We start from the raw sequence: 13,469 nt of genomic DNA on the forward strand, positions 1-13,469 counted from the left end.
GCAGTGCAGCCCTTTCTCCGCCAGCCAGACCCGAGCAATCAACCTGCCAGGCATTAGCAGCGGAAAGACAATCTGAAAATAAGGGGTGTAATGCACCTGCCAGCAAAAATGCCCATTTGGAGAAAAGCAAGTGATCCTGGTGACCCCACAGAGGGGAGGAGAGAGAGAGAAAGAGAGGGAGAAAAACATTTAACAGAATTCACCCTGATGGCAGATCCCCTTCCCATCGACACCTCATCTCAAACCAGCAGCAATTATAGCTTTTGTATCCCTCAAGAAATAAAAGCTTTTTGCGGGGGGAGGGTGTAAGCAGAGAGAGAAAGAAAGTGGCCGGTAAATTGGCGGCAGGCAGGCTTTGTGAAAAGACAATGTATTAATGCAAGCGCCCTATGGGGTCAGAGGTTGTTCGAGAACAAGACTAATGCTCTTTGATGTCCTCTGCAGGTGCACGGAGTCCGTCGGACGCCCACAGAAAAGGAGACGCAGAGAGACCTCTGAGCGCCGACTTCCACGTTTGTGCTTGTGAAAGAGGCCCAGGCGAACCTCGGCTTTGTGAATACGAGTCCGGTACTCCTGAGCGACCCAATGAGGGGGTTGTTCGTGATGGGCTTTACAGCTGGAAAACAAAACAAAGATGTGCACAGCTCTTCGGGTCGCATCCTCCTCCAGAGAGGAAGTTCAGTTGAACAGATCAATAAAGATCAATGTTCAACGGCGCTTCTGAGCTTCACAGGCCCATTTAGATGCTGGATTTGATTGTTTGAATGTACCTCTAAAGCATAAATTGAGGTCTTAAGGTGCAGCCACCGCTGCTCAGCATATTTTCAAAGCCAAAATCCAGTTATTTCAATAGGAGTCCCCAAGATATGGTGTTTGGCGTACAGGCAGAATTCACAACAGATTCAGTTGGTCACACGAAATCAGCCCGTTGAGATTTGCAAGATGTGTATTTTTTTTAAATGTGACTTTGGTCTTTCATACATTACGTATGTTTTGCCAGCAAAGTTTTGCCAAAATTTAGCTAATGTGACTGCATTAGCAACTGAACAGATTGAGACCATTTATGTCCCATTGTTTTTTGTGAAGGTATTATAAACAAATACACCTCTAATGCCCAAAAACGCTGTCTTTAGATGCGGCCATTAACATCCAGTTATTTCAATTGGAATCCACAAGGTTTGGTATTCTGCGTACAGGCGAAAAACTTCCTGCAGATTGTGCAAGAGGTTCAGTTGGTCACATGAAATCGGCCAGCTGACCAACAGATAGTTGGTTATTTTAAATGTGACTTCAGTGTTTCATACATTACATGTTTTGCCTGGGACATTTTGCCAAAATTTTGCTAATGTGACTGCACATTTAACAAGCAATTGATCAGATTAAGTCAATTTATGCCCCATTATTTTTAATGAAGGCATTTTACACAAGTCTTAAAGTGTGGTTAAATTTACCATTGTCTGGTTAATGTTCACAGTCAAAATCCAGTCAATTGGAATCTATGAGATCGGGAATTTTGCATACTATGTGGGCAAAAAAAATTAACAACAGGCTCAATATGAATCTACAAGATCGGGAAGATTTTTGCAATTTCATTGTAGATTTTGCAACAGGTTGGTCACGCGAATATAACACGCTGACCAACAGAAAGTTCTTTGGTTTCTATGCGAGTATTGTTTCATACATCACAACACTATTGACAATACACCTTTTTTGCCTGCAAAATTTTGCCTAAATGTTGCTAATATGACTGGACCTTTAACAAGCAACTAGATAACTATAGATTTTCAGACAACTTATGTTCTATTATTTTTTTGTAAAGACATTACCAAATTAGTTTGCCCCAACAAGTTTGTGCAAAACACAAACTTAAGATAAAATGAACACAGCGGAGGCTTTTTATTTTCCCTGTAATCAATGTGGTAATTCCTGTGTCATTGACTGATAGCTGATGAATGATGAAATAAGTGTGTTTAGGAGATGATGGACAATAGCATTCATTTAGAGATGCTGGGATCTGTGAAGAGCTGGGCTGAGGGTTCCTCACTTCAAGAGAGATGCTCTCCATACAAGAGGCTTCTTGTGATTAGCATGGGATATTAACCCTCCCACGAGCACAAGGGCGATTAAAACAATCACTTTTAATTCAATTTCACACTCTCACAACCCCTGGTGCTCCAGCAAGCAGAGCTGTGGATCGGGCAGTAATAAAAGTGATTTCCATCCGCACATTGCACATCTTTTTGAATGTTTTTAATGCACACCATAAAAGACCATAAAACTGATGGAAGAAGCACAAGACAACAGCATCTAAATCTAAAACCTTCAGACACACGATCAAATCAGGTCAGAATGCCACATGAAAAAATGCAACACAATTCAAGCAATGCACAGCAGCTATTGCACGGTATGACGTGACAGACAACTAGTTTTGTCCAGTGTGGTTCGGTTTACACACCACTGATGCAGGTATGCATCTTGAAGATTTAAGGGAGTCACTTTGTTTATAGAATGCACTGAATGCGTGTGAATGTAACCGTATCTGGCACTCTGAAACAGCACTGAGACCTGTATGTCCTGCTGCACACAGTAACGGCCACACACCTCCTGACCTACACAGAGCTGAGCCTTCAACAGCCCCACAAGCCTCTTCACCACAAACCACTCCATCAGTGAGAAAGAGAGCGAGGGAGATGGGAAAACCTCCCAATGTCACCCAGAGTGATTTGTTATGTGCTGGAGGCGAGAGTGTGAGAGTAGATGACATGATTATACAGTGGCAGGAATGGAAGGAGAGTGTGTGTGTGTGTGTGTGTGTGTGTGTGTGCGTGTGTGCGTGCGTTGAGGAGAGCTTTCGGACAGTCTGCAGATAAAAGTCTTAATTTTAACACAATGCGGGCTGGGGCAAAGTGACACCGCAGAGAAAAAAAACATATCTCTAGATATTTTTTCAGCCTTTTGACAATATGTAAATCTATCTTGTCATGACAGGTGATGTTTCTGCATTTGCTCCGAAATGGCTTAAACAATTATTCTCACTTGACTTAAAAACACTTTTCACTATGAGGATAGGAGGAATGATATTTAATTATAATGACACTTAACAATAAAAAGTAATAAACAGCAATGTAGAATGTACACAGCCGTTTTAAAGTCTCTTAAACTCATAAACGGAGCATTTATTTGATTAAAAAAATTTGCGTAAAAACAAACACATTGAAATATTAGTTCAATTTAAAATATTTTTTTTATTTGCATATATTTAAAATGTAATTTATTCCTGTGATCAAAGCTGAATTTTCAGCATAATTACTCCAGTCTTCAGTGTCACACGATCTTTCAGAAATCATTCTGATATGCTGATCAAGAAACATTCCTAAATATTAATGTAAAATATTACATTAACGCTTAACATCATTAGCATTAGCAATTATTTTAAATACTACAACATGAAACGTGATGTGGGGATATCAGTGAATATTTGATATTTGAAATGAATTAATTGAAACAGACAACCTAAACTGATTTGAGAAAATGAGTCAGTTACAGTTTTTGTGTTACTCCAATCAAATGTGATACACATAAGAAAAGGAACTTATTAATGATAAATTATGATTATTTCTCAGTCCTAATGTGGGATGAGTCCACATACTTTTCTATTTCAAATGGTTTTTAATCATTTCTGCTTTAGTTAAATTGCTCATCTTTGTTTTAGCAATCCTGTTTTTCAGTTGTCACAATACAGAAACATCACTGAAGACTGATTCCCCTTGAAACTGGAAGATGTCTCTCTGAACGTTATTTCTGTGATAAAAATCAGTCCACTGACCACAGTTTAGATCGTAACTTCTTTCACAGTCCTACTCTTTAGTCACAATTATTTATGAATAAAAAGGTAACATTATTTTATCGTTATGGCTAGTAACTAACATCACATTCTATAACATCTATACTGTTTTCCCTCTTTAAAATGTGTTTGGTAAGAGAAAGAAAGTTTACTGTAAGAATTGTAAAAACAGGCCATGATAATATCTGCAATAATCAGCCTAACCAGACCAATGGCAATAAACTAAATGGTCCGATACTGATATAGTCATGATATCACTAAAAACAGATCCCTAAAAGGCATTCATTAAAACGCTCCCTAATTATCTCCTGCACAAACATCAACAGTATAGACATCACAAACACACACGCAAGAGTACAGCAGTGATCGTGTATATCTCAGACATGCACGAACTGCCACATAAAAGGCCTCAACTGCAATTACACAAATCCTGACCTGCCTTTGGACACACACTCTCATATCTCCACTAACCTACCACTCATTTCCTGTGCCCCCTCGCTCCGTCTCTGTAAACGGATGTGAGTGTGTGTGTGTGTGTGTGTGCGTGTGAGTTTAATCTTGCCTTGACGTTTTATGTTTCTCGAGTCTCTGCAATTTTCCCTCAGCTTTCATCTCCATGTTCACTACAGTCAGATCATTTCCAAAAAAGGGTTACACACTTCTGATGTCTCGCACCCCCACACATCTGAACAGCTCTCAGATCAGAGGCTTGTGCTCTAACTGCTGCTGCAGATGCAGTGCCACTCACCAGCCTCCTTCTCCAATGATGGACATGTGTCAGTCACGCTCGTTTCTACCCTGCCCTGCATCCTCAGCATTAAAAACATTGGTTTCTACTTGTTTGGGAGACTTTTTGCAAAGAGAAAGGAAAACTTGAAATCACATCATATGACCCCTTTAAAACATCCAAACCCGTATGCCTTGCTATCCTGCAGTTTACTTTACAGTACAGCATGAATCACAGCATGAATCCCTTCTCATGATCAACAACAATCACTCATGACTTCTTTCTCTAGAGGTCTGAAAGAGCAGAAAGTGTGCAGTACCCCGGCTCAGAGTGAAGCAGAAGAGTGGAGGGGTCACAGTCCCAGTGCAGAGTCCTGTTAGTGTCACAGCCACGAGACAGGGTTACACACACACACACACACACAGAGAGATACAGCAAGACAGAGAGGCGGTTATATAAAAGGTGGTTAAAAACAGTGTTAAAGTTCTTCAGAGCAGTTAGAGACCAGAAGAAAAGCCTCTATACTGACAGACACGAGACAAACACAACACAGTCAGAAACAGAACCAGATGTCCATGTGGTGCTCTGTTTCTAAAGGAAATCATCTGCTCTGATGTTCTCCAGGACAGGGCCAGACATAATCCCCTGATCACAGCTGCTTGAGAAAACCACACATACTTTAAAATGACACCATAACTCAAATAAGAGAATATGAAGTAAATTTATATATCAACAACAGATACAGTGTTGCGTATTGTTTAGTCACTAAATTGCTGAAATGTTCGAGCAAAAAGCTCTCTAAGTAAGCTATACACAGCAGTTTAAAAAAACGGGCCACTGAGCTATAGTTACAACACGTGTAAATGTAGGGTTTTGTCACAATTGGTTCGTTTTAGGTGTCTGAGACCTCTCTAAAGCGAACCAAGCTCATACCAACTTGAATACAGTTCATTTTAAAATAAACATTAAATGACATTCGCAACCTTTTTCCCTTTTGGGTCAAACAGGGTGTTCAAGATAAAAAAAAGTAAAGAAAGAAAAAGATGGCTGGACTTCATTGGGAATTTGAAGGTATAAACATCTATATGGCAGTAAGGTATGTGCATCAGCCTAAAGGGGTTTTTAAGAATTCCTTTTTTTTTCTTTTTTTTTTTAAGTTCAAAACACAAATTTCAAACATTTGTAACACACTCTATATTTGTAAAAATTCTTCTCAATTTTGCAAATGAAGCTGGTGTGTAATACTAGCTGAGCACCAATGTGCGGTCTGTTTCTCAAGACACTGATGTCCAGTTTGCTGTCTTCGATGAAATAGTCTTCATCTCTGGAAAGAACAACAGACTGATGCATTTCTGGAGAAATACGTTTCTTTTTCACCATTTCTGATAGAAAAAGACATTGTATTGTGATTTCCACACTTCATTAACCCTCATGTTGTGTTCTGGTCGTTTTGACCCAGAGAGGATTTTCTTTCCCCCGAAAATACAAGTTAATGTTATTGCACTGGGCTGAAACATATACTGACTTCTCTCATACAGGACATAACTTCCCCCCAAAAAATTGATAATTGAACATGTTTTAATTGTTCAGGAAAAAATGACGAGCCTACCAAACGTTTCTTATAAATATCTTGTTATAATATATTGTATGCATATTCAATCATTTGAGTGCATAAGCTCAGATCTATGAGGCCTATGACCAATCAGTTCCAAAACGAAACACAAATCATTTGCTAACTGAAAGAAAACAAGTTCACAAAAAGACCAAATCCAAAATTTGTTGTTGATAATATAGCATAATGAGAGATTTACAAGCAATTTTTATCAGCACAACCATTTAAAACTGTTCTAATAACAAAGGTCCCATCAACTTTAGTACTCTAAGGCCTGGTTTCACAAACAGGGCTTAGACTAAGCCAGGATTAGGCCATAGATCAATTAGGCCATTTAAGTCATTTTTATAAACGTGCCTTAGAAAAAAAACATTACTGGTGTGCATTTTGAGACAAAATAAAGGCACTGATATATTTTAAGATCAATTAAAGCAAGTTTCTTTCAGTTGAAACAGCTCAGACTTAGATTTTAGTCTGGGATTAGGCTTAAGCCTTGTCTGTGAAACCGGGGGTATACCTTTCGCAATAGCTCAAATACTAGTAATAATAACAAACACCAAGCGAAAACTGCTGAAACAAAGCAATCTAGTTTCAAAGCCAAATGCATCATTAAAATATTTTCAGTCTTCTCATTCTACGGAGTGGAATGTTTATCTACAAAATAAAATGAAATTTATTTTCAAAATGAATAAAAGACGACTGCTGGCGTATATTAAAACAGCAATGAGATCCTTACAGACCATGACACTAAACCACCCCACATCAGCGGAAGCACAAGTAGAGGCTGTCTGTCTGTCTGTGTGTGTGTGTGGTGGGATATGAGTGGACACGGAGCCCCGGGGGCATCTGTGAGTGTGTGTGTGTGTGTGTGAGTTTCTGCTGTAATCAGGGGTTAAACACTCCCTACAGCAAGCTCCCACAGGTCTTATCGTGAGCTAAAACTCACTCCTATTCTATAAGCTTTCTATATTCATATTGTTTTACTAGTTGGAGCCTAGTGGTTAGCTCATGCTAGCCAGAAAAGTTGAGCCTTGGGGCTCATGCAGGTAATGGAGGTTCAATTCTAGTCTGTATCCCCACCAGGGGTGTGCTGTGCGATATTGACAAAAAATAATATCTCAATATTTTATGGGATTTTATGGATAACGATGATTAGACGATATTTTGCTGAGTGTGTTATTGTGCAGGTACCTTAAGGACTGCCGTGGACAGCTGACTCCTTAAGTTTTTGATATTCTTCATATTCTGTGCAGTGGTCAGTTCACACTGATAGAAATTCATCAACTGATTTTTACATTTTATGGGCATTTTGACCTTTATAAAGCCATTTTTTTCTAAAAGTGTCCATTAACTTTTAAATACAGATATTTGAAATGATTTAAATAATAAAAGATACTCTGCATGTGAAATTAAAACCGCCAGTAGGTGGCAGCAAGTCACTGTTAATAAGTGATACTCAATGTCAAATCGCACATCGTTAAAACAACAATTAGGATATTATCGCAGACGATATATATCGCACACCCCTAGTGTCCACAGAACATTTTCCCTCTATGTTGACTGTCAATAATACAGTGACAATATTGTTTTACTCTCAAATTTCCTTTAATCCCTAAACTAGAATCTGGTATTAATAATGCACAGCTGTCACCTAACTGATATAACATAAGCATGAGCAACATTAACACAACAAAGAGTAAAAAACGCAATAAGCCTGAATTATTTTTTGTTATTCTGTTGGGACAATAGAGTGCGGAAAACGAATTACCATTTTAGCACTTTCCAGTTCCATCTTCTCGAAGTTAATGGGTTTTGGTTAAATGCCTGAAATAAGGTCTGTGGGTTATAAGAGATTGAGATATTTTTTTGTTTTACTCTTCATCATACAATACACCAGTTACATCTTCCTGTGGTTTTTAAAAGCTTTTTCTTGCCTTGAAAAAGGCGGTTGCTAGCAAGGTGTTATATGTAGGAGACAGTAAACATCGTCACCTGAACAGGAAAACTCATCTACGCACTAGTCCGGCTTTACCGCCTCCCCGAGTTCATCATTTGCACTTGCAATCTATTCCAAGTCAAACTATCAGCTAAAATGTGTTTTAAATAAAGACTGAAAGAGTTGTCGAAAGCATAATGGAGATGATGTTAAAAGTCAGTAGACGGAGTAGATCATTTTTGTGAAGATGATTATGATGAACATCCAACTTTTGTTGGTCGCAGAGCTTATTTCCTGCAAAATATTCAAAAGCCAAAGGAAAAATCCTGTGGTGTTTTTGTGGTTCAGCCTACTAGACTGGATTCTGGGATAACCTTCTCTGTAGATGCAATTCTGCTTTAGAGTACAGCTTAAAAGGCTGCATCATCATCATCACTCTGAAACAGCCTTTGCATTAAAGGGTTAGTTCACCCAAAAATGAAAATTAGCCCATAAATTACTCACCCCCGAAGCATCCTAGGTGTATATGACTTTCTTCTTTCAGACGAATCCAGTCGGAGTTATATAAAAAAGAGTGCATCTATGATAATGGAAAACACAGACACAGCGGGCAGCTCACTAGGTGCTGGAACAGAGCTAATGTTTTCATGTTTCCCCTGCTTTCTTCTCAGGGGGGTTTCCAGCAATAAATTCTCTTTTAGTTACAGGTGAAAAGAAGCTAATAACAGAGATTCATTCAGAAGAATCTTTCCCTACCTGCTCAGACCGGCAAACAGACACAAAAATACAACAACACTTTCACTGGAGGTTTGTCCTTCAAGCAATGCTAAAGCCACAAACCTCTCCAGTGCTGATCAGACCTGCCACATGCACTGTAGAGAGAAAGAGAGAGAGAGAGAGAGAGAGAGACCTTGGCTCGGTGGCACCGTCTCCTGAGTCTTGGCTCCCTGCTTCACTTGGACTGCCTGCAGATTTGGCCGTGGGAGACATGCGTGTAGGAACTAAAGAAAGAAAGGCATAAACATACTTTCATCTACATACAGTGCCCTCCAAAACATTGGGACAATTCAATCACACGTAATGCATGTGCACTCAAAAGTTACTAGAGCTTTTCTCCTCACTAACTTCACTTTTCTGAGACATTTTGTCTGATGAACTAGTGTTTTGATGATTTTTAGCAGATGTATGCACATTACTGGTCAAAAGTTTGGAATAATATGATTTTTTATATTTTTGAAAGAAGTCTCTTATAGTTACCAAGGCTATTTATTTGACTATAAAAACAGTAATATTGAGAAACACTACTACAATTTTCCATTTTAATATATTTTAATTTATTTTTGTGATGGACAAGCTGAATTTACTGCTGTCTTCAGTGTCACATGATCCTTCAGAAATCCTTCTAATATGCTGATATGCTGCTCATTAATTATTAGAGACACTTCTTTAAAAAATATTTTAAGAATTTAAATGATTCCAAACTTGTAACCACTACTGCAGCATTAAACAAAACAATTAATTAGCAATAATAAACAATAATACTAAAAAAACACAATCAAACTAATCACAAATATATGTGTCTCTGTGTGTGTGTGTGTGTGTGTGTGTGTGTTAAATGATTGTTAGTTTGTCTTGGTCACACGCATTAAAGTTGAGATTTTGAGCATGCAAATTTTGACGAAGTTTGTCACCATTTTTAGCCCGTTTTAACAATACTGTAATTTATATGTACAGCGTTCAGATATAAAATGTGTCAAATACTACATCTTAGCTAAAAGTATTGGATGAAATTAGCTGCCCACCATCAAAACTACTGTGGTGCACTTCTGCCCCCTTGTGTTCAATCAATATAGTACACTAGACTAGGTTTCTCCATTTGTTGGTAGCACTCTCAAATGAACTAGTGCTGTCAAATATCAGCTTGAAATCTGGTCCACATAGCATATTATTGACTTAGACTGCAAGGGGTGGTCTTGCTGATGCATAAAGGGATCTCATATTCCAGGGGTATTTTATATTAGAAGTCTGACTGACACTACAGTGGACGTGGCTCGGGTGCACAGGTGACTTACCCACAGGTGCGTCTGGTGTGATGCCCATACTCTGTAGCAGAGCATCAGCCTCCCTGCGCTTTTTCTCCAGGTCTGAATCATCCTGCAGTGGGACGGGCTCCTTCTTCAGCTCAGCCTGACACAAACAAAACAGAGTGAAACAAACAAACTGTTTTTCTGTTTTTCCCAAAGAACAAAAACCAGCAATCTGACTCTGTTTACTTCCTACTGCATTTACTCAATGTTGACACAAATTGCGGTGTTGACTGCATTCATCAAGCTCACCCACTCAGCCCTGTTACTAAAGTTACTGCAAGAAAAATGATTAAACATAAACATATATTTCTGTTTTCATTTATAGGAAAAGTAAGTTTATCAATAACTGGAAACTAACACTGTCTAACTATCAAGACCTTTGCAAATGTCAAAAGAAATAAAAAATACCTAACCTCATATGTGACCCTGGAACACAAAAGCAGTTTTAAGTCGCTGGGGTATATTTGTAGCAATAGCCAACAATACATTGTATGGGTCAAAATTATAGATTTTTCTTTTATGCCAAAAATCATTAGGATATTAAGTACAGATCATGTTCCATGAAGATATTTTGTAAATTTCCTACTGTAAATATATCAAAACTTAATTTTTGATTAGTAATATGCATTGCTAAGAACTTCATCTGGACAACTTTAAAGATGATTTTCTCAATATTTAGATTTTTTTGCACCCTCAGATTCCAGATTTTCAAATAGTTGTATCTCGGGCCGAATATTGTCCTAACAAACCATACATCAATGGAAAGATTATTCATTCAGTTTTTGACCCTTATGACTGGTTTTGTGGTCCAGGGTCATGTATGAAAAGAATAGAAAAACAATCAAAACATGACTAATATTATATAAGCTTAGATCATAAAAGCTAATATGTTATTTGACCTCTCAAGTCTGACAGAACTTACTGGCTATTTGTAGAAAAAGAAGGGGGGAAAAAAAGGCTCTTTTGTACTCCATTCATGAAATGTGCCTGAAAATCTGCAGATAGAGCTGAAGTTTCTGGTGGATTGAATGCTTAAATAATATTAATTCAAGTAAAAAAGTAGAGTATGGCGTGTTTTCACCTCTTTTTTCTTGCGTTCCTCCTCCTTTCTCTTCTTCTCCTCTCTTATCTGAGCCAAACGCTGTTTCTTTCGCTCAAGCTCAGCTTTCAGCTCACTTTTATCCGACATTATGCTTTACAAAACACACAGACAAAACTCAAGTTAGTGTCAGGAAGACAGAAAGCCAGTTATCATGTAGGTTTTTTCTGTAGTCTGTATTTTTTTTAATTGAAACTAATTGAAACTTTTTTTTCCATGTTAAACTGTGAAGCTGCTTTGACAATCTGTATTTTGTAAAGTGCTACAGAAATAAATGTAACTCGACTTGATAAAAAGAGAATATGGGGCTCATACTCAAGGAGAAAAACACCCAAACTGAGCAAAATAAAGCAATTTGGTGCAGATGGTATTTATATGGCCAAAAAGTAAGATGAAATTCTGATAGCTTGGAATGTAGGCTAATTCAATGATCTTAATAACAATATAACAACATATTATAATTAGGGATGCACCGATATGTAAATTTTGGCCGATACCGATAACCAATTATTCTTTATTTTTGAAAGCCGATAACCGATATGTTGGCCGATAAATCTATATCCAAATTGTTATATACTTTTTGAGAGCCTGATTACAAAAAAGGTCTCATCATTAAAAGCCACATCCCAAACACTTCAACATAAGCAGCCTAGTTTGAACGGTGTACGTTTTAAAAATATTTTTACTCTCCCATTACCAAATTTAGTCATAAAAAAGTCTTACAAATAAATAAAATAATGCATAAATAATGCAAACAAGTCACTGGACATCATTACACGTGTAAAGAATCAAAATGAATGCGCCACAGATCAATAAAACAGAATAGCCTCTGCACGGACAATAATTAAATGATTTTAATTACTAAACCATACTGTTGATGAAAATAATAAGAGAAAAATACAAGTGGTTGTTGTTATTAATAATATATCAATGATTTTGAAAAAGTAACAAATTAATACCACTGTTTTAAATAGCAGCCATTGAGCTGCAGCTCAAGCTGAAGCTGAAGAGCTGAATGAACACGGTAAACTGAAGCGTTTTGCTGGCAGCTTATTTAACTCAAGGAAATGCATCCTGAGATTAATATTAATACAACATAAACATAATATTACAACTTATATATGTACAAAATGACGCAGTTATTGCATGCTATAGTCAGAATGTGTGATCCTGTTGTGGATGCGCTCTTCCCATAACAACGCGCTGAAACACAGCAACTAAACCCAAAGAATGCACAACGTTTTATTATAATAATGTTCTCATTAGAATGTTATATACACGACATTCCCAATCATAGTTATTAATGTTGTGCACTGCTGTTTGAGCTGCGTGCGCTGAGCTAAAGACGATCACCGGTAAACTGAAGCGCTCTTTTAACTTAACCAAACGCATTCTATATGAGATAAATCAGATATACATCAAATAAACACAATATTACAACGTACAATTGCACAAAAGGCTGCAAACGAACAGCGCACATCTGAAGTGTCTCTGAAGGAAATAATGCATTATTTATCGGCTTTAAGATATCGGCCAAATTTTCTTATCAGGCCGATACCAATAACAGAAAAAATTAGCATTTATCGGCCGATACCGATATGGTGGCCGATATATCGTGCATCCCTAAAAAATACAACTGTTAGTTCATGTTAGCTCAGGTCCTTTAAACAATATGAACAAATACGACGTTTGAGTTTAATAATGTATTAGTAAATGTTGAAATTAACTAAGATTAATGAAGGTTTTAGAAGTATTTTCATTCTTAGTTCATGTTTACTATGCAGTTAATTAATATTAACAAACAGAATATTATTGTAAACTGCTACCACAATACTAAAATAACACAGGTTTGTAATAACTAGCTAGTATTGCTGATAAAAGCATTCTCCGCAATCTTTCTTTCCAGTTTGTAAATCCTGCACTGCAAAAAAAAAAATGTTTTTTTTGTCTTGTTTCCAGCCAGAATATCTAAAAATTCTTAAATCAAGAAGGACAAATTATTGTCTGGTTTTCAGAAAAAACATGTCAAAATTAAGTGAGTTTTTGCCTGAAACAAGCAAAATAATCTGCCAATGGGGTAAACAAAATAATCTTGTTTTCTGTTTGAAATAAGATTATTGTGTTTGTTCTAAGCAAAAACTCACTTAATTTTGACATGTTTTTT

At 37.3% G+C, this 13,469-nt stretch overlaps 1 protein-coding gene across 1 annotated transcript in view; it reads right to left on the reverse strand.

Moving 5' to 3' along the window:
• The window catches only part of LOC107602291 (cytoplasmic dynein 1 intermediate chain 2), a 38,950-nt gene extending 27,555 nt beyond the window's left edge, over window positions 1–11,395 (reverse strand). Inside the window, exons 1-5 of the mRNA XM_016294752.1 lie at window positions 11,288–11,395; window positions 10,192–10,306; window positions 9,030–9,120; window positions 4,891–4,944; window positions 4,520–4,599 (exon numbers count right to left, since the gene is read on the reverse strand). Coding sequence (XP_016150238.1) covers window positions 4,520–4,599; window positions 4,891–4,944; window positions 9,030–9,120; window positions 10,192–10,306; window positions 11,288–11,395 — 448 coding nt within the window. The remainder of the gene's footprint in view (window positions 1–4,519; window positions 4,600–4,890; window positions 4,945–9,029; window positions 9,121–10,191; window positions 10,307–11,287) is intronic.
• Window positions 11,396–13,469: the final 2,074 nt, after the last annotated feature.

This window comes from Sinocyclocheilus grahami, unplaced genomic scaffold, assembly GCF_001515645.1.
Source record: "Sinocyclocheilus grahami isolate Dianchi unplaced genomic scaffold, SAMN03320097.WGS_v1.1 scaffold324.1, whole genome shotgun sequence".
Classification (NCBI taxonomy): Eukaryota; Metazoa; Chordata; class Actinopteri; order Cypriniformes; family Cyprinidae; genus Sinocyclocheilus; species Sinocyclocheilus grahami.